Source organism: Oryzias melastigma, linkage group LG4 (assembly GCF_002922805.2).
Source record: "Oryzias melastigma strain HK-1 linkage group LG4, ASM292280v2, whole genome shotgun sequence".
Classification (NCBI taxonomy): Eukaryota; Metazoa; Chordata; class Actinopteri; order Beloniformes; family Adrianichthyidae; genus Oryzias; species Oryzias melastigma.
In genome coordinates this window covers 12,764,162-12,784,121 of record NC_050515.1, presented here as the reverse complement: position 1 = coordinate 12,784,121, position 19,960 = coordinate 12,764,162, and the positions used below count along the sequence as shown (strand labels likewise).

At 37.0% G+C, this 19,960-nt stretch overlaps 1 protein-coding gene across 1 annotated transcript; it reads right to left on the bottom strand.

Moving 5' to 3' along the window:
* Positions 1 to 7,424: 7,424 nt before the first annotated feature.
* Positions 7,425 to 12,255, bottom strand: LOC112150861 (prostaglandin E2 receptor EP3 subtype). Its single transcript, XM_024279377.2, has 2 exons — positions 11,216 to 12,255; positions 7,425 to 10,982 (listed from the first exon to the last, which is right to left on the bottom strand). The coding sequence occupies exons 1-2, from the start codon at positions 12,062 to 12,064 to the stop codon at positions 10,671 to 10,673; spliced, it is 1,161 nt and encodes a 386-aa protein (XP_024135145.1). The 5' UTR covers positions 12,065 to 12,255; the 3' UTR covers positions 7,425 to 10,670.
* Between the last annotated feature and the right edge of the window lie 7,705 nt (positions 12,256 to 19,960).

The window sequence follows — 19,960 nt, the reverse complement described above, 5'->3', positions numbered from 1 at the left end:
TTGAGTAAATGTTACTTTACTACAGTATTTTTTGGGCTACTTAATACTTGTACCGAGTATCAAAGAAGTTGAAACTTTGGCAGCTTTTTTAAAAACTGATCAGAAATATCGCACCTCTCTCTGAGACTAAGAGGTGAATCACATCTAAGTCAGCTCTGACTTTTTTTTTTTACTATTCTTTACTACTTTCTTTTTTTTTATTATTAATTGGAAAAATTGTTTGTTTCTTTTTTTGAACATTTGAGTGGGACTGAGACTGACTTTTGGTTTATTTATAATGTATTTTATTCTGTCATTGTGAAACATTGAGGTGTTAAATTTAATTTCTATTCATTCATTCATTTTTAGCATTAGTAAATAAAACCTCATAGTTCATTTTTTTCACATTTCTTAGTCGTCTTTGAGCCAACATTCAGAACGAGGGAGGGGGCTTGCAAAGGTAGCTGATCACCATTAGCTCAAGCTGCTAGCTCTGCAGAAAAAGTGTTTGTGTTAGCCTGGGGGCGGAGCAGACTCTTCCTGAAAGGGGCTGTTCTCACACTGTTATGTCAGATCGTGAGGTTTCCTTGGGTATGGGAGGGGCTGCTGTTTAGAGAGCAGTTTTTAGAGGATTACTCAGAAATGCGTGAAGGGATCAGAATACTGCAGTGGGGTTCTTTATAGTGAGGAATGAACACTATAATACACTTTAAAGCGCGAATGTTTATTTTTTATGGTATGACCCCTTTAAGTTCTTTTAAATTCTGATATTTTTATAGTTTCACTCAAATATTGTTGTAATCAGCGATTTGATACTTGTAATGCAGTAATTTTACAGTAAAGTATCTGTACTTTTACTCAAGTATGGTTTTCAGGTACTCGTTACAACTCCGGTCTCGTCCCATTTTCAATACCAGAACTGAACATACAGAGATTTATAAGCAGCTTCGGTCTGTCAATCAAGACAATGATAATGGAGACGTCAGCAGAGAAAGAAATAGCAACATAAGTGTAGGGATACAGAGTAGTAATATGGTGGTTAGTACTGTCAGCGCACAGCGAGAAGGCCATGGTTTGAATCCCAGCTGTGTGGAGTTTGCATGTTCTCTTCATTCATGCGTGGGTTCTCTCCTAGAAAAAACAGGCTTTAAAAATACAATGAAATATATACATAATAAAATAAACATTGATTAATTAGTTAAAAGAATAAAAAGAAAGATTATAAAAAAATGATAAAAAATAAATAAACTTAAAATAAATGAATAAATAAATAAAATGATTATAAATAAATAAATAAAGATAAAAATTAAATAAACAATAACATCAAAATAATAAATAAATGATTGAAAAAAATTATAAATCAATTTAAAAAATAAATTAAATTAACTAAAAAAAAAAGGCTTTATGTGTCGAATTTTAATTTGACAAAAAACTTCTGCAATGATTTAAAAATATACACTTTTTTTGGACAAATGTCTTTAGGAAAATAAGTTGTGCTCACATCTAGATGTGAGGCACCAGACCTTTTTTTGGTCACATTTACACACATGATTACACGCTAATGAGTGATATAAGGAAAAGATTGGCCACATTGGAGACGAAAAGTATAAACTCTGGAAAAACGAAGACCACTGATTCAGTCATCCAATCACTATAGTCAGAATCTTAAGCGTTCCACACTGGAGCTCCAGTGTTTATGTTCTTTAATTTACTGTAATTTGTCAATTGATAACATGATCAACATAATTCTAGCAGATTCTGAAGGAGAAAAGCGGCTTTTCTCCTTCAGAATCTGCTAGAATTACGTTGATTGTTAAGTTATAGCATGTTAAAGATTTTGTGTTTAAGCGTCACAGACGACGCCTCTGATGTTTAAGGGTTAATATAGATCCGTAGATTTTCACACTTGCCCAATTATTCAGTAGCTTCCAGAACAGACTGCCATTCAACCTCTATTATACTCCGCCATTCAAATAAAAGCTCAAGCAGAAGAATCGGGTTAATTGTTCTATAATTAGGTGATTCTGTCAGTATGTGACAAAGTAAAATGTTTGCTAGAACGTCCGGACATGAACAGAGCATCACACCTCTCCTACATGTGGTTGTGTTTAGGGTTTAAATGTCTCTATTTTCTCAGAGCAAACAGTCAGAGCTTCATCTCAACAATCTGAAGACGTTATGCGTGGACATGGACACTGCTGGATCCTCTCTGCAGCCTTTAGACTCACGCTGACCGTTAGCTGTTGCTCTCCTGTGATGTTCAGAACAGTTTCATCTTAAACAGAAAGCTTTTTCTCTGCCTACAAAGAGGACATTAAGGTACAGGTAGGATGAATGAGAACCACCCTCATTATCTTAGCTGACGTCATGCTTCTGTTCCTCCTAAGAGGTCCAGGAGTAATTACACCTGCTAGAATAAACAGGCATTTCCCCATTTTAGCATAATGTGTCATGGAAGAACAGCCTTACCAAACAACTTAACTGAACATCTTCCAGGACTGTGTTCTGCATGAAATGAATCTGTAACTGTGACCTATGACCTGTGAAATGTCATGATTTTAGCAACTCTTTGAAGTCCCACTCCGATCATATTTTGATGCATTTTTAAAGCGTTTCCAGTGGTGTCATAATTATGCCATTTTTAGGCAGAATTAAAACGAGGACATATAGCAATAGCCGTAATTCACTTTTGCTTTTTCGCTTGTTTTTGACTGCAAAGTTCTCAGTGACAATTGCTTTTTTTTTTGTTGATGGACACAGAAAAATGCTGAAAAACTATGCTATTTTAGTTACATTATTAAGTGTATTTTTATTTAAAAACTTTACAGAAACAAAAAGGTAGCAATTTTTGTTAAATTTTGTTATTTTAAACTTCAATGAAAATGAAAAGTTGGACCGATCTTCATTGTCATTATTTTGAAAAGAAAAAAAAAAATTATTTTATAAGAATAAGTTCTTGTTTTAACCTTTATTACCATTTTGATTGGATGATAACAATGTTGTTATATTTTATAACAGCAATATAACAACATTGTTATTATCAATACAATTTCATTAAGATCCACATTAGAGTATATAATACAAATACATATTTATTACAATATTTGTTATCTGTTCAAACAAAGACTACTTATATATCATTACATATTACCAGAATGTCAAAGGTATTCCTTTAATTATTTCATTGTCCCTTTCCTCACATCTTAAATGCTGATCAGAACTTTGCCTTGTGTTTTGCTTTAAATGTTTAATTTCTGGGCCTTGTTTTAAATGACTCTCAAGGTTGTTCCACAATTTAACCCCAAACTACAGACACGCACATTTGAATTTGAACAAAAAAAAAAACACTCAGAAATGCAATTTGTCCTCCATCACAAGAAAAATTCAACAAGTAATTGTTAAAAACACTGAAAACATTAATTTCATTGGAATGGATCTTTACTCAAAGATAATATAAACAAAAAAAAGAGTGTGACTGCTACATTTTCATTTATTTTGTATTTTTTATACATTGCTACTAGTTCACTTTCCCAGTCACCTTCTTGTGAATTTTGGGAAATATTCTAAATATTTCAAACTTCCTTATTTGTAAACACTGTGGCTTAAATTACATATTACATTCAGACATTTTTAAACATTAACCTGATGTAAATAATGAATACATTCAGGTCTATTCAGTCTTTGTGTTTGTAACACTTATTAAATTCCTTGTCATTAATAGTCTGTCCATGCGTACCTAATAGAATATAAAATATATTCACTCTATGGAGCTTAACCACAATGACTAATGGGGCACTTAAGGCCTTAATGGGCTCAACGGAATTTATCAGATGCAGACAGTGTCCTTAGTCAGCAGTAAAATGACTAAACGGTGAGAACACCAAGGAGACTGAGGTAGACAGGTCACGGCTATTGGAATTTAGGATCCCAATTTAATCACAGATGATACTCAAAGTGGAGGAACAGGCTCTGAACTTTCTATCAAACATTCATTTAAGTTTGTTTCCACAGCTTAAAACCCCAAATTGATAAATTAGACCACCCCGTATGTCCAAAGGTGATGTTAAAAAGTCAAACAGAGATGCTATTGTTGCAGCCTGCAGTTTTTTAGTAAGCAAAACAAGCAATTCTGTAAATGAGATATGCCTTGAGTTTAACAACCTTTTTTTTTTTATTTCAAACCTGCAAACACATGGTTGTAAAACGTCGTCCAGCAGAAAATCAAAGCAAGCTTTGATTTAAACGTGAAATTGGCTCGACATGTTGAAACTGCAGCCAATAGCTTAGTTTCTAAGTAAAAGCTGATGGTTTTGGATGCCGAAAGAAAGAAAATTCCTGCCAAAATTCACAAAAGGTCACATCTGAATTCAAAAACAAGTGAATTCTTCGACACATACGGAACACAGACGACCACAAAACCTCATTCTGATCAGGAAAAATGAGAGCTTATCTAAACCAGGTCTAAAAGTCTTTATTTCTCTGACAAATGTTTGGATGGTGAGGTCAGAAACTGGTCTAAATAGAATGCATTAATTATTCCTGTCTCAAATTAAGCATTATGGCTGCTGTACAAAGTTTGCTTTCCTCTCACGACAAACAATGTAGCTTAAAGGGTTCAGTAAAACCCACCTCAACTAATTTTACTGAAAATAAAGCACCAAATACCATTAGTACCAAAGTCTACTGGATTGCTGCTGCTGACTAAGTATTTTTTTTAATAAATACTCATCCTCTAATGGATTTGCTGCCTTATCACGCAACTCTCAGCACCGCTGACTGGTTTCTAAGAAATGACATTGAGGTCAAGCAAATGGCCTTCAGAGTCAGCACATCTCATTCCTGCGAAGCGTCTTTAGGAGGAAATTTTCTAAAGTTGTTTTATCAGTTAATGCATTTCACAGAAAACTGCTGGATTCGGCAAACGTTGCAGCAAGAATCAACAACAAAGAGGTTAAAAGAATTGGTCATTCAAGCGTTGACTTCTTAAAAAAGGTTTATTAGGTCAAATTTATGAAAAAAATTGAGATAAAAGTCAGAATTTTAAGAAATGGAGGTAGTCCAGGATTACAAGAACCTATCAAGTAAAAGAAATGGAGGAACATTTCCCTTAAAATTGTCAATTTCTCAAGCTAAGAATAAAGTGGGCGAAACTCATAACTTTTAACAAGGTAAAACTAACTTTTTTTGCATGAATTTAAGGACTCTAGGCTGACAGGACATAAAAGATAAGATGCAACAGGTTTGATCCCTTTTTAAAGCAGAAAAAAAGACATTCATAAGTGTAAAGACAAACACATTGTGTAATTATGAGTTTATTGGACAGTATCAAAAATAATCATCTCAAATCATGCATCTTGAAAACACAATATAACTTTATTTACAGATAAATTAAGGTTTTACAAACAACAAAAGTCTATTAACACAAAAAACATTCAACATTTTTACATTTCCTCACGTATTTGCAGGCAAATATCAACATCCTTCCTCTAGCGGGATACACAGAAAATCAATTCTTTACAAACCTATGACCTTTTGTTTTACTAAATGAGCTTTTGATTTTCTTTTTTCTGCTGATTACCACATCGTAGTGTGAGCTTTCTGCCCTAAAACAGCAGTTTGGGTTGTGTTTTCCATATTTATTGCACTGCAACGCAGCTTGTAAAATGTAGCTGCTTCAAATTAGGGTTACTTAATGATCATGTATCCGGCTGCCCTAATTTCTCTGTCACTGCACAGAAAATTGCTGTTTTCACCCTTGATGATATATCATTAAGAGGGTCAGTACTTGTAGTCCATTTGTCACAGTCATTCATTGCATGACCTTGAAGCAAAGTATTAATTTATTACTGTACACGTGATACAACAGCAGCATCAATCATAAGGTATGTAAAGAAACGACATCAATTATCGTTAATAAAACTACAACAATACCCTGATATGGTTCAAACAGAGGACGACAACATTACGCACCAGAAAAGACACATTTTTAGACATTTAAATGGTCAAAGCAGTTTGTTACATAAGTGCACCTGTGACAGATGATGTTAAATATCTGAAGGACAGAAATACAAAAGGCTGCAACATTTACAGCATTCTTCAGCGCGAGCATGGAAACGATAGCGGGGACAGAGAGTGCAGGTAGCCCTCATCTGAGATTCATGTCTCAGTTTTAGGAGAAACACAATTAAAGTTTAAGTTTTTCTTTGAACTCCATCAACATGAACAAAAGGTAAGATCTGATAAATATATTTTTACATTCATGAATGGAATGCTGACAGGTGAGACCAAAACCTGTCAGTGTGCATGTCGCATCAGCACGTGGTCTTTAACACTTTCAATCACTACAAAAATCTATTTTTGACTTTTAAATCACATATTTTTGTACATTAAATGTATATATATATATATATATTTTAATAGAAAATGTTTCTGAAGTCACTTTCATGACTGAAGCTTAGAAAACAGCAGCGTGAGACCATCAGATGTCTTATCAGTGAACAAATCATGGCACTCGGTGTGTTTGTCATTTCTTAAAGCCACAAAAACAAGAAACTAGCGAGATCTTATCCGGAAGTTTCAACACAGATCACCTGAGCTCTCTTTCAACAAGTATGATCAAATCTGGAGCGGTATTCTGATGGTTTGCAGTACAAATGTAAACGAGACAGCAAGGCAGAAGTTGTTAGATCTTTGTGTGTCTTTTAATCCTTTAGCAGTGGAGCTCCAGTATTTATGTTCTGTGATTTAATGAAACTTTTCATCCGTTAACATGATAATTCTAGTAGATTCTGAAGGAGAAAAGCACTATTCTGCTTCAGAATCTACTGGAATTATCGTGTTAACAGTTGAAAAGTTACAGTATGTTTTTGTGTTTAAAAGCCACTGGCGATGTCTCAGCATAAATATTAGAATAAAATAGTGGTTAGGTAGGTGAGTATTTTCAAGTAAGCAAATGTCCAAGCTGGTTAGCATTGGAAGTTGTGAAAAAGTTGAGTAAAAGTCGAAGAATTAGTTTGTCTTCACGTCATCTGCTTGGCTTAGTAGATGGCAACAGTAAAATATGGCGTTTTTAATCAGTCAAAACTTGGCCAAACAAAGAAATAAGACATTCCTGCGCATGTTCAAACAGTCCTCGTGGATAATTCAGACCTCCGAAAGAAGAAGCCATTACGAGAGAGTGTCTACTTCCATGTGAGTGAGCTGGTCCATCTGGCACGAGTGATACAGTCAGGGCTGGCCCTAGGCATAGGTGACCTAGGCGGCCGCCTAGGGTACCATCTGCTGGAGGAGGCACCAAATTACGATAACTTATTAATTAATTTTTTTTTATTTTTTGCAGTTTTACATGCCACTCATTTCTTGTAAAAATTAAAAAAAAAGGCAATAATTAAAACCAGGAATAAAAAAACAGACTCAAAGCAGAGGTTTTTTTTTTTTTTTTTTTTTTATATTCAACGGCTTGGAAATTCACCCCCCCTCTCCATTTCAGTCAAACAATTAGCTTGTTTTTGGTCGGAAAAGAAGAATTAACTGGCAATCTATTTTTTCCCCCTTTTCCCGTTTTTAAACCCTTAACAATGTAAATCTTTGAATCTTATGCCTGTCAATAGATCTACCGTTGAGAAGGATATACAAAATGTCAGTGCAGTGGTTAGTGTGGCTGCCTACCAATGTAGAGGGTTGGAGGTTCACGTCCTGGCAAGGTAGAAGTGTTAATATGCTAAAAAAAATTAAGTGATTAATATTTAATTCTTCAGAATTAAAATTAAACAAATAATTATTTTATCATTACTAGCCTTTTTTGCATTCAGTGATATTCGTGGGGCGCGGAAATCACGTTCTGCTTAGGGCGCCATGCAGCCCAGGGCCGAATGGATGCGGTCTGTGTGACTGCTAGACCCACATAGACTGTTACAGTAAATGTGGGTTTAGAAGGGGTCGTCATCCTCAAAATAGACCAATCAGAAGAAAGCCAACGCAGCCTTCTGTCTCCACCCCCAACTGGCAGTATTTTTTACACTCGCGCGCAGACAGTTTCTCCGCGAGTACGGCTAACGCACATGAAAAAATGTTGTGCGTACGTACGATCACTGACATTCCGCTAGCGCGCACATACCATTCATGCCCGAGTGCGCATAGGCGGAGGAGCGCGCGCGGGGGTCTGACTTGTCAGCGAGGAATCTGTAACCCTTGTGCTATCCTAGGCATGTTTACATTAAAAGTGGGGTCATCTGGACCCCACAAGACAGCGCGCTGAACTTTTTTTTTCAAGGATTTTTTATTTTCACTGGTGTCCGTCACAGACATGAGATCCTGTCCACCTTTGTCATGGAAGGGATCACACATCAATATAAGGGTGGGGTCATCTGGACCCCATAAGAGAGCAAAAGGGTTAAAGATGCATGGGGATGTCTTATTTCTGCGTGGAGTTTTGACTAATAAACAGCGCCATAGTAAAAGGGAAGCATCAGACATAAAGTCATTAGTTCGCTGCACACTCCTGGTGCTCCTGTGAGTAATTCCCGGATAAAACGTTCCTGGCTCAGCCTCTCTCGCAGTCTGTAAGAGCTGTAAGACTCATCGCTGTCCAACAGAGGCAACTATACAACTTTGACAACTCTTAATTAGGCTAAACATTAACCACTATTGGCTTTTATGATTGCACCTTGTGGATTATTAAAACGGAGCTGCTTCCAGTCTTGTATTACTCAGTAGTTCCCTCGGATCGGATAATCATGCATAATTCATAATAAGTAAAACTCTGCGGCACAACAACAGGAAGTGCTCCCTATAAATATTGTGTTGGAGCCATTACGGAATGTATCATGTTTGAATGAATTACTGTTGCTTTCTGTGGGGGAAGGATGAGATGCTTTTTTGATACAACTATAAGGAAATATAGATCTAAAAAAGATTTGTTTTGGTCTATTCATGAACCTTGAAAAGACATAAAATTAGCAAAATGGACAAGCACTTCATGCAGCTTTTGAATGTTAAAACTGAACCACAAAGGGGTTCATGTTACATGTTTACATAAAAGACCCCCAACTATAGCTCATTATTCTCCAAAAAAGTACATCTGTAACAAGCAGCCCTTTTTAAGTCACAGAAAAGATCCACAATCAGCAACTGTAACTGTCAGACTAATCATAAAATGCTCAGTTTTCTTTGCTTTTATGTTTTTTTTATTTCTTAACACACAAGGCTAATCCTTTGAGTGCCTCACTAAAAGCAAATTGCTTTACAATCTACACAAGATCAAGTCTTATCTCTGCTCTGTCTCCACTGGCAGGCGAAGGCATGAATGAGAGCAGAAAACGTGAGATAACAATTTCCGATCGCTGTGTGTCTTTTTAGAGCTGAAAGGCTAAAGAGAAGAGCGTGGATGACAGATGGCACACATTAACCTCGTCGTGCAGTTCGAGCCAGACGCCGGTTGCGTGGAAATATTGTCCTAAAAACATCAAGGTTGCCATGACAGTAAATGCACCAAACCTTGAGGTGATCTCTTTCACCGGCTTTGATAAAAATGATCAACAATTGGAGGATGCTGCGCACAAAAACAGCCGTTACAAAATTGAAGGACGAATCCCTCATTGAGAAGTTGGCACTAAGAAACAGTCATCTTATCGAAGGTACAAGACTTAGCAAATGAAAGACTGTAAATTCTTGTACCAAATTTACAAAGAGGGAAAGAAAAATGAAGAAATTGAGGAAAAAATGTTCATAAAAAGGCCCTTTACTTCTATTGAAGTGTTGTTAGAGGGGGGAAACGCCACTAACAACACATTTCACAGCATCATTTCTGCATATTTTTGCCTTAAATTTATCATTTTATGGCATCCAAGAGGAAAAAGATGAAAAACCCTAGCAGAAAATATGCACAGAATTAAGAAAATTATAATTTAAATGAATTAGATTTAGAAGTAACTCCAGATGCATCATCTGAGAATAACTATTTTTCTTTTGTGATTAAACTAGATTAACTAGGATTTGTCCAAACAGCCTGATCTGCCAACTCTTGCTTTATTTACTAATCCACAGAAGTTAAATAAGCGGCACTTAAGTGTTTTCTAACAGGCATCATCAGCAGAAGCTCAATCTGTCTCTAATTTACAATCCCCTATCCTGTAATCTGAATTTTGAAAGTGGCACAGCGATATAAATCAAATAAATAACCTTAAATAAGTACCTAATAACCTTACAGCTTCACATTTCTTACTTTTTGATGTATGCCAAGGAAAAGCCATGTTTTAAATTTACAGCATTTTTGACCAAGCAGGCAGAATTATAGGAATGCAGCACAAAAGCAGTAAAATGTTATAATATTCTTGAAATATAAATATTTTTTTTATCCCCTTTGAGTTTTTTTAAGAAAATGTTCATTCTGAGACATATTAATGTTAACATTTGGCCTGTGCATTTTTAAATGTATTTACAGCTGAATTTATAGGCTCTTTTTAAGCACACAGCCAGAACAAGAGTGTGTTTGGTTAGTTTATGGCTTGAGGTTACTGAAATTCACCATCGTTCGGGTTTTGTGAGTCTTGTGAGACATGCTTCCACATGCTGGTTAAGAGAGTTTCAACTGTAAGTGCTGTTAACAACACAAATGCTGACTCAATCACACTGCAAAATAGTTCTGTGTGTGAGGAGTCATCCATTTTCTCCAGATTTGTTTAACCGTCGGGTCAGTTACTTTGAGATTTTTCGAGTTTGTTACCATTTTGATTCTGTTTGTTAAGAGCATCGAGGACTGTCTGTGTGCCCTTCTGGTCCTCCGTGGAGCAGTTGGAGACGGCGTTGGCCACGATGCAGAACTTGCGCAGGAGGATCTCCCTGAGCAGCAGGTAGACCCACGGGTCCAGGATCTGGTTGAGGGACGCCAGACGAATCGCTGTCAGGAAAAAGTTGCAATCCAGAGTCCTGCTGTTCGTAGATGTGGATGATAAGCCACACTCATGGGATGACATTCGGTTGTAGATCATCCTCAGCATCAGTACCTATGGGAGGAGGATTGGAGATGTCATGTCCACCTTAAATTTAAGGTGTTTCTGCAGAAAACAGCTGATTAATTCTACTCTGCATCTCCAAATCTGCAGGTTTAATTGAAGGAAATGTGTAAGAAACCATTATTTGAAAAGGTGCGATACTTGTAACATTTTTTATCTCTACTTTTGACTTTTTTTTATGCATTTGCACTGTAAAAATTGCAAATAGAAGAACCAAAACCTACCAGTAGAGGAGACCAGCATATGAGCAGGACGCACATAATCCCCATCAGCTGAATGACTGTTTCTGTGGTGAGCCGTTCCCACTGTTTGGAAGCCTGAGACGCGCCAGACTTAGTTTTACACCGGATTATCAAACCCCGGATCGTCATGACGTTGCAGGACAAAGTCACCAGCAGAGAGAAAATCCCAAGCGCGGCGAAAGTGACGGCAAAAATGGTGTTTCCAGGCACTTTGCTGTCCCCGGTGCTGATGAAGCACCAAGTGCCCGGCCACTGCTTCTGATACTCCCCGACTCCAGCGATGGGCAGCAGGGCAAAGAGCAGCACGAGGAGAAACATGACGGCCAGGATCTGTTTGGTCACACTTGTCTTCATGTGGTTGGAGTACCAGTGCGGGTTCGTTATCGCCATGGCTCTTTCTATCGCCATGGCACTGGCCAAGAAGAGGGCGCACAATCCAAAAGTTGTCATACAAACCCCGAAAAAGGAGCAGAGGCAACCATCGGTGTCTATGTTCTCCCATTTCCGACCTGCCCGGTACACTGATATGACAATGGGACTGGTCAGGAGCTGTCCGAACAGGTCCGTCAGCGCCAGAGATCCAATGCAAAGCAAGAAAGACTTTTTCCTCCGGTTCTCCTTCCTTCTGTAAGATATGGACACCAGAATAAGCGCCAAAGAGTTCCCGACTAAACCAGTGACCATCATGGTTATGGGGAATCCAACAGACACAGTTCTGCACGCGGAGTCATTGGTGTTGCTTTCAAGCAGCGCCTGGGAGACGTTGGAGCACAGCATCTCTTGAACAGTGGTTCCTGAGCCCTGTAGAGAACTGCAGCAGCCTATAGACATTCTTTAGGAAAGATGAGGCTCATGTACAGCACATATTCCACGTTCAATCGTTTGCAGTCATCTTGCGCCTCCAGCCTCTCCAAGCGAATGCGCTGCGTAAAAGCGCGTCGGAGCTTTTACGCCCCGGAGGCGGGTCTCGCTGCTGACCGCGATTACGCAGCAAATGTGGGGAAATATCTTACTTGATTTCGTTTTTTTGTTTGTCCTAGACCAATTAATTACAAATAAACAAATAAATATAACATTGATGGAAGTCATAAGGCAAATAAATAAAAAAAATTGCACGTTTTTTTAAATAGAGCATTTTGTATGGAGTTCCATTTGTGTCAAAACACACTCTAAATAAAGTTCACTTGCACTTGTTTGTGCAAGATCCAGAGATGGTCTCAAGTCTCTTTTTGCAAGTCAAAGTTAAGCTTAAGGGTTTTGAATTTAAATTCCAGTCTATGGAGAGAAAATATGGATTTGCTTGTGTGTAATTCTTGATTTGTAACTTATACACTGCAACTATGGGAAAATATCTTACTTGATTTCATTTTTTTAAGTAAACACATAGTTATGTTTCTATGTGAGTGGAGCCATGAAATAAAATATTAGTCTGTCCAGATTGCACAGTAAAGTTTTGTTGAAGTTTGTAGGTCTAAAGAAGACGGACTGGAGAGAAAACATTGGTTAAAATTCTGACAACTGATGGACAGAGTCACAAAACTCTCAAAGTATTGCAATACCAGTTGAGCTAAATATGAAACAGCATAGAAGCTTCAAACTGAAGACAAATCTATTCATTGCAGTCAGTTTTAACATAAAAGTTCCCCATAAAGTAAACAGTTTCCAAACACTGCAAAGAGATGAAAAAAGAAAACCACTTTTATCAAATCCTCCTGTTTGTTCAGAAAAAATCCAAAGACTGCAAAATGATTGAAAAACTGTTTTAAGAAGCTACTGTTTGATAGAAAATAAAATCCAATTAACGAATGTTCTTTAATGGAACCTATTAATGTCTGAAAGACACTGATTTTCCTTCGTTTTTATACGTCGGACGATGTTTTTTCTTGTAAAGTTTCCGTGACATCAGTCATATGAGAAAATGGCTGTCTGGAGAACATAATTTCCTCTGAGGTTTTCAAGGTGATGGTGAGGGAAATCCAAACCCATTTGCTGAAAGATTGGTTTCAATTTGTTCACATCACGTCGATCCTCCAAGAGCTCTCTGCTGAACAAGTCATTTGTGCTCTGTCTGTGTGTTCTGGAGTGCATTCAGCTGGAGAGGCTGCATCCTCAACCTAAAGTTATTAATGAAATCTTTGAAAAAAAAATTAAGTCCTTGAAACACAGAAGGATGCTCAAGTTTGATGCTGAGAAAAGACAGAAAGGTAAAACAATTTATGTATCAAAAGAGTTTTTTGTGGTTCAATTTGGTTATTCAGAATCCAAATGATTTGTATTGTCATTGCAATAGTAAAAGTGACGGAAATTAGAGGAGGGAGGTACAAAGCGGAAACAAAAAAATAACAGTGTGCAAAATGAAAGGCAATGACTGTGCAATGATGCAATTCAATTCAGTTTCAATTCAGTTTTATTTACATAGCCCAATATCACAATGCGATCGTTGCAGTGGGCTTAGTGGTATCTGTTTAAAGACATAAAGTCAGTCATAAAAACAGTAAATGGTTGCTAAACTGACATCCCTGCCCTTATACCATCCTTCTCAGTGAGGAAAAAATTGGGGAAAAAATAAGAAATCTAAAAGAAAGAGAATAAAAAATAAATTCCCAGCAAGGGTCTGTGAGTGAGTCAGTGAGTGGGTGTGGCTTGTTTTTGTAGGTGTTCAATAAAGTGACTGCTTGGGGGAAAAAAGATTTTTCTCAGCAGCATGGTGGGCTTTGTCCTGATGGACCGGTAGCGTCTGCCGGAGGGCAGTAGGGGGTAGTCTGGGTGGTGCTGGTCACTCTGCTGAGGCTACGTGACTGCTAGTCATCTGTCCGGGAGGTGGAGTGCGTGGCTGATAGATCTTCTTTCTGCAGACCTCACCACTCTTTGGAGCCTCTGGCGTTCTGCAGAGAGCCTGAGCGCCCTCAGGATGTGCGGGCCCAACTGGACCTTCTTTAGGATGATCTTGGTACCCAGGATGGTGAAGTTCCAGAGCCTCTTCACACACTTGCCATTGATGTGGAGAGGAAGGAAGTCTAGACTGATTTCTTTGGTCTTCGTAGTGTTTATGATGAGGATGTTGGTCGTACAGACAGCTTGAACACCTCCTTTATTTAGCACTTTTCTCCAGTAATCATCCCCACTAGTGAGTTTAACTGTCTGAGGAAGTTCTTAATCCAGAAACAGATGAACAGGGGTGAGTGCAACTGGGTGGGAGTCATTGAGGCAGGCTGTGGATGATTTTTGGTATTTTATGTATGACATTGGTACGGTAGGGTTAGAATTTGGCATCAACTACATGAAAGCATGGATCCATCCTCCTTTGTATACGGTTCAGACTGGTGGTGGTAGTGTAATGGTGTGGGGGATATTTTCTTGGCACACTTTGGACCCCTTGGTACCAACTGATCAACACCACAGCCTATCTGAGTGTTGTTGCTGACCATGTCCACCCCTTTATAACCACAATGTACCATCTACTGATGCTACTTCAGACAGGATACAGCTTCATGACATGGAGTCTGAATATCTCAGACTGGATCACCTCAGTGATCTCAATCCAACAGGGCATCTTTGAGATATGTTGGAATCAAAGATGACCAGCTGACAAATCTGCAGTAACTGTGATGCTTTCATGTCAATATGGACCAAACTCTCTGAGGAATGTTTCCAGAACCTTGTTGAATCTATTCCATCAAGGATTGAGGCAGTTCTGAAGGCAGTAGGGGGTCCAACCCGATACTAGTAAGATGTACCAAATAAAGTAGCCAATGAGTGTATATGTGATTTTTTTTGTTAACTTTTTCCAGTCTAAATCTAAATGATTGATTTATTTTTTTTAACCATGTCATGTTTTTTTATCTGTAAGAAAAATGTTGTATCTTTATGTTTTTCTCTTTTGTGATGAAAGAAAGCATTTCCCTTCAGAATTGTCACAAATGATTTCAATAGAGAATTCCTTTCTTTGAAATCTCACTTTTTTTTAATTATAACACAAAGATTTTTTTTTCTGCAGCTTTGATTTGATTCATGTCATTTGCAGAGATTCATCCAGACAGCATCTGTTTCCACATGAACTCACACCTGCTCATTATCAATTAATAAAAGTGATTGAATTACTAACAGCTGGCTGCTTCTCCCCATCGTCACCGCTGTGACATGAATTAGTGTTTTCTGAGAAAAAGTCTTTTTTTGTTGACGAACGGCTGAGAAAGTGTTCTCTTCTCTATATCAAGGTTGAATTTAGATTTTTTTTGAAGATTTCAGGATCAAACTATTATATAATTAATAACTGTTCTTTTGCACAGCACCTCAGAGTGCTCTACACAATAAACAAACAACCAACAAATACGCACACACAACAAAAAATATTAAATCTACAACCTCAGGCAGGCGAATTTGTATTTTTCCTAAAAATACAAACTTAAAAAAGCCAAATAAAAAAAGGATGAGCCATCTGGTGAAGGTTTATACATTTTATGACTCTTTTTTGGATAGAAACTTTCATGCTGGTTTAGTTGGTTTACTTTCTTGATGGTTTTAATTAAAGAAGTGTGTATTTTCACCATATATTTCTATGTATATTTAAGTTGACTTTAAGAAAATCTATTTAAAATTCAAATTCTTTATCCTTTTCGCTTCATCATTAATTACTAGGGGGTTAATAGAATGGTTTATTGAATTCTGTTGCTTTGGATCTTCCCAGCAGTGCACATTTTTGCCAAAAGTAACAAAAGTACTGCACTAAAAGAAAAAGCAAGATTTAAATCAGGGGTCTCAAACTCGCGGCCCGCGGGCCATTTGCGGCCCGCAGGATGATGATTTGCGGCCCGCGTCTTCATATGAAAGATTACTGTTAGTGCGGCCCGCAAGGCTGATATGAATGACAGTTGTTATGTGCAGAGCTGAATGAACCAATCACAGTGAGGTATATGACTCTGGAGGCGGGACATCGGCGGACTGTCCAGTGCCTTTGTCTATCATTCATTCCTTCCTCCGATCAGCTGGGCGGAGGAGGAGCCATGAAGCACCAAGCGCGATTTCCCGCGCGGTGAATTTGCTGCTCGCGGCTCGTCAAAAAATGTGTTTCTGTCGCCGCGCCGCGTGTCGAAGGGGCTACCAGCTCCGTCTGTGGATGTCTCTCTCAGAATGAATGAGAGACAGATATGATGTCGAGGAATACGTTTTTTGACGTGCTGACTGTTCCTAACCAGAACTCCACAAGCTCCGATCCTCAAACCTGTAAGCCCGCCCCGCGCGGCGATCCGCTGCACCCGCCTGTCAGACATGTGATCCTGAGCTTGGCTCGCACGTGCGCGCGCGTGTCTGTGACTTTTAAGGTTCACACACCGGCTGTGTCGGCGCGCATTCCAGTCCATGTAAACGCGATAGAAGTCCGATATTCTGCTACGCGCGTTTGCATAGAACCCCCATGGAAAGCAGCCCCCACACTCCCACATGCGCGCTGATGCAGCCGCCACGCGCACGAGCACCCCACACCTCCAATGAATGGAAGACACATACAGACGTGGACAAAAGTGTTCATACCCCTCAGTTAAAGAAGGACAAACCCACAATTCTCACTGAAATCACTCAAAACTTACAAAAGTAACAATAAATAAAACACCTGTGATGTCAATTAAAGGACACACCTGAGTTAATCATGTCACTCTGGTCAAATAGTTTTCAATCTTTCATTGAGGTACCATCATTTTTGTCCAGGCCTGTTTCATTACTTGTTTTTTTTTAAATAATGATGTTAATCAACTATTCAAAATTGATGGCTGATTTTGATTGTTTAATTTTCAATATTTTTTAATTTATTGTTACTTTTGTAAGTTTCAAGTGATTTCAGTGAGAATTGTGGGTTTGTCCTTCTTTAACTGAGGGGTACCAACACTTTTGTCCACCACTGTAGGTCAGATTTATTTATTATGAGGAGTTCTACAAAAATCTACATAAAATGAAATCCTTCAAAGATTTTCTCGGTACCGGGGCTTCTCTGACTCTGAAGGAGGATCTGTTAATACAGACACTTGAAACTGAACAAAAATAATTAGTTTTCTCTAGTCAGTCAATATGTGGTTTCTTCAGTTGTCTGTATCTGTTGTTTGGTCATTGTTATTATTTTATTTATTTAGTACTAATTTATTTGTTTTTTTAATTCATCTTTTAATGTACATGGTAAAAAACAAGAAAACAACAACAGAAAATTCTATATAAATTATAAATAAATACATTACACCTCTATTATGTAGTTTGAAATGGAGTAGGAAAAAGTTTAAAAAACTTTTTTTAATTCTACCCCCTAGCAATATATCTTAAGTTTAATCTTCAATATAAACTATTTAAAAACGTATTTTTTTATATATATATAAATCAACACGGACAAAGATCTATACATGTCGTTCATTATTTATTCATTATTTTGTGTTAAAAATAAAGATATTTAAGAACATTGGAATGTTTTCTTAGCGATTTTCTTATGAAAATCCTGATGCGGCCCGGCCTCAACTAGATTCCGCCTCCAGCGGCCCCCGGCTGATTTGAGCTTGAGACCCCTGATTTAAATTGAGCATTAGATCATGTATCAAAGGGGGAAACCAAATCTCTTCTTTCTAAAATAATAGAAATGCTCCAAAAAGCAATAAAATGTCAAAATTATTTTAAAAAATGCGCAGTAAAATACAATATATTATCTCAAAAATGTTAAAGAAAATAGAATATATCATAGTGATGCTGTTCTTAAATGTGGTCTTTAGTCGATAAACTTATCCAGTTCTGAATGATCCGATGAGTTCGGCACCAAATTAGGAACTTCATGTCAGATAACAGTGACATCAGTGAAGTTTTTTCTCATTTGTTCCAATCAGCTGACTGTTTTAAGACTGTCATCAGTCTCCTCGGCTGGTTCTGTGTTTGTTAAAAATGTTTGTGAGTTACAGCAGGTTTATCCTCCAAAAACCTTTAGGTATCCTCCATGAGCCTCTCCAACACCGATCACACCTCCAACACCAACCTGGTTTATCCTTGTCAAAACACCTTGAGTCCCCTCCCAGGAGGCTGAACTGTTTGACCCCAGCTCTTTTAAACCTGGTGGAAAACAGGTTTGTTCATTTGTTGGTATGTTTACACTGAAATGTCTCAGAGTAGAATAAAAAAGTTGTGATTTATTCAGCATTAAATGAGTCACAACAGTTCCTAATTTCTTTACTGTAACAGAATATGTATTTCAGAATGAGACAGAAAAAAATTAATGATACTTTAATTGATGTAGCGTTAAAAATAACAAAAGTGAACTGAAAAAGAGATAAATTAGTTATACTGACCTTCAAAATAATTCAAAAAGACCAAAATAACCCAAAACAAATGCAGTTTTAGCCAAGGCAGAGACTGGAGTGACCAAAATGAGCATAAAAAGGCCATAAAAAATGACAAAAGATCAAGATAAAAAAAAATCCAAATAACAAGAAACAGAGACTGACAATAAACTTAAAAAAATATGTCAGATTGATGCAAAGTAAAATTATTGTTTGAAAATCAATTAGTTTTCCTGTAAATAAAAGAACACAAAAATATTTTTAGAGACTACCCTATAGAGTTTTAAAGCAGTCACCTCAATCAGCAGTTTCCTTTATTACGGAGCCTTAACTTTTTTAACTTTTCATTTTTATCCTTTTTATTTACTGCTTGACTTGTGTACACCCCTTTGGGCCTCCTTGGAAGGTTATAAAAGGAGGTTTAGAAATGAATAAATTAAACAAGATTAATAATAGTATTGACCCAAAGCAACCACGATATAAACAGTATCGAAAAAATAAACATGGAAAAGTATCATTTCTCAGTGTATGTAGAGATAGAATATAATTTAGTACAAAACAGAAAAGCCTCAGTGGGTATATTGGATGCAAATCATCTTTAAATGAAGTTTGTTTCATTTATGGACTCTTTAAAAAAATTTTGTATTAGGTCGGTAAACTGTGAGTTACCTTAAAAACATTAGTCTTTGTGGTTTTGTTTTATCTATCCACAAAATATCCTTCTTTCCTCAACTGCAAACAACATGAAAGCTGTTAAAAAAAAGCATTTTGGAAAAAAAACTTGATCTAAAATTATTAAGATATTAGATTTTTTTTTAAATAAATAACACCATAATGTTAGATCCAAATTGCATAATTCGGCAAAAATAGGTAAGGTTTTGGTGGTTTGTTTGGGTTTCTTTTAATATTTTACATGATTGCAGTTGCAAACTCTTGCCGCAAGAGGGCGACATACACCCTTAGAAGTTAGAAAAAAATCCATTGAACATGAAAATGATTCGAATATTTTTTACCCACTGCTTCTGTTTGAGTTTTATGCCCTGTTTAAAACATCTTTTCATTCTCTTTAGCAGACTAAACTGGAATTAAGATATTTGAGGTAATCATTCCTAACAATTCTGGTATTCTAAAACACTTGAGACAAATGATGACGAGAAAAGAAAATCTTCACGTTTTTCAATTATTTCAATTATTCAAAAAGAGGAAACTAACAGATGCAAAAAGTCTTGAGTATGAGAAAAAACTTTAATTTTTCCTGCAAAGCACTTTACTGTATTTGTTACACATTAGGATGACTTAAATGCAATAGTATTTCTTTATTGTAAAGGATTTAAGACAATTGATACTGGCTTCCAGCCAATATTGAACAATATTCTCAGCTATTCTTCTCTCTAAACTTATAAAAAAAAACTTTTAGCTTCAGTTG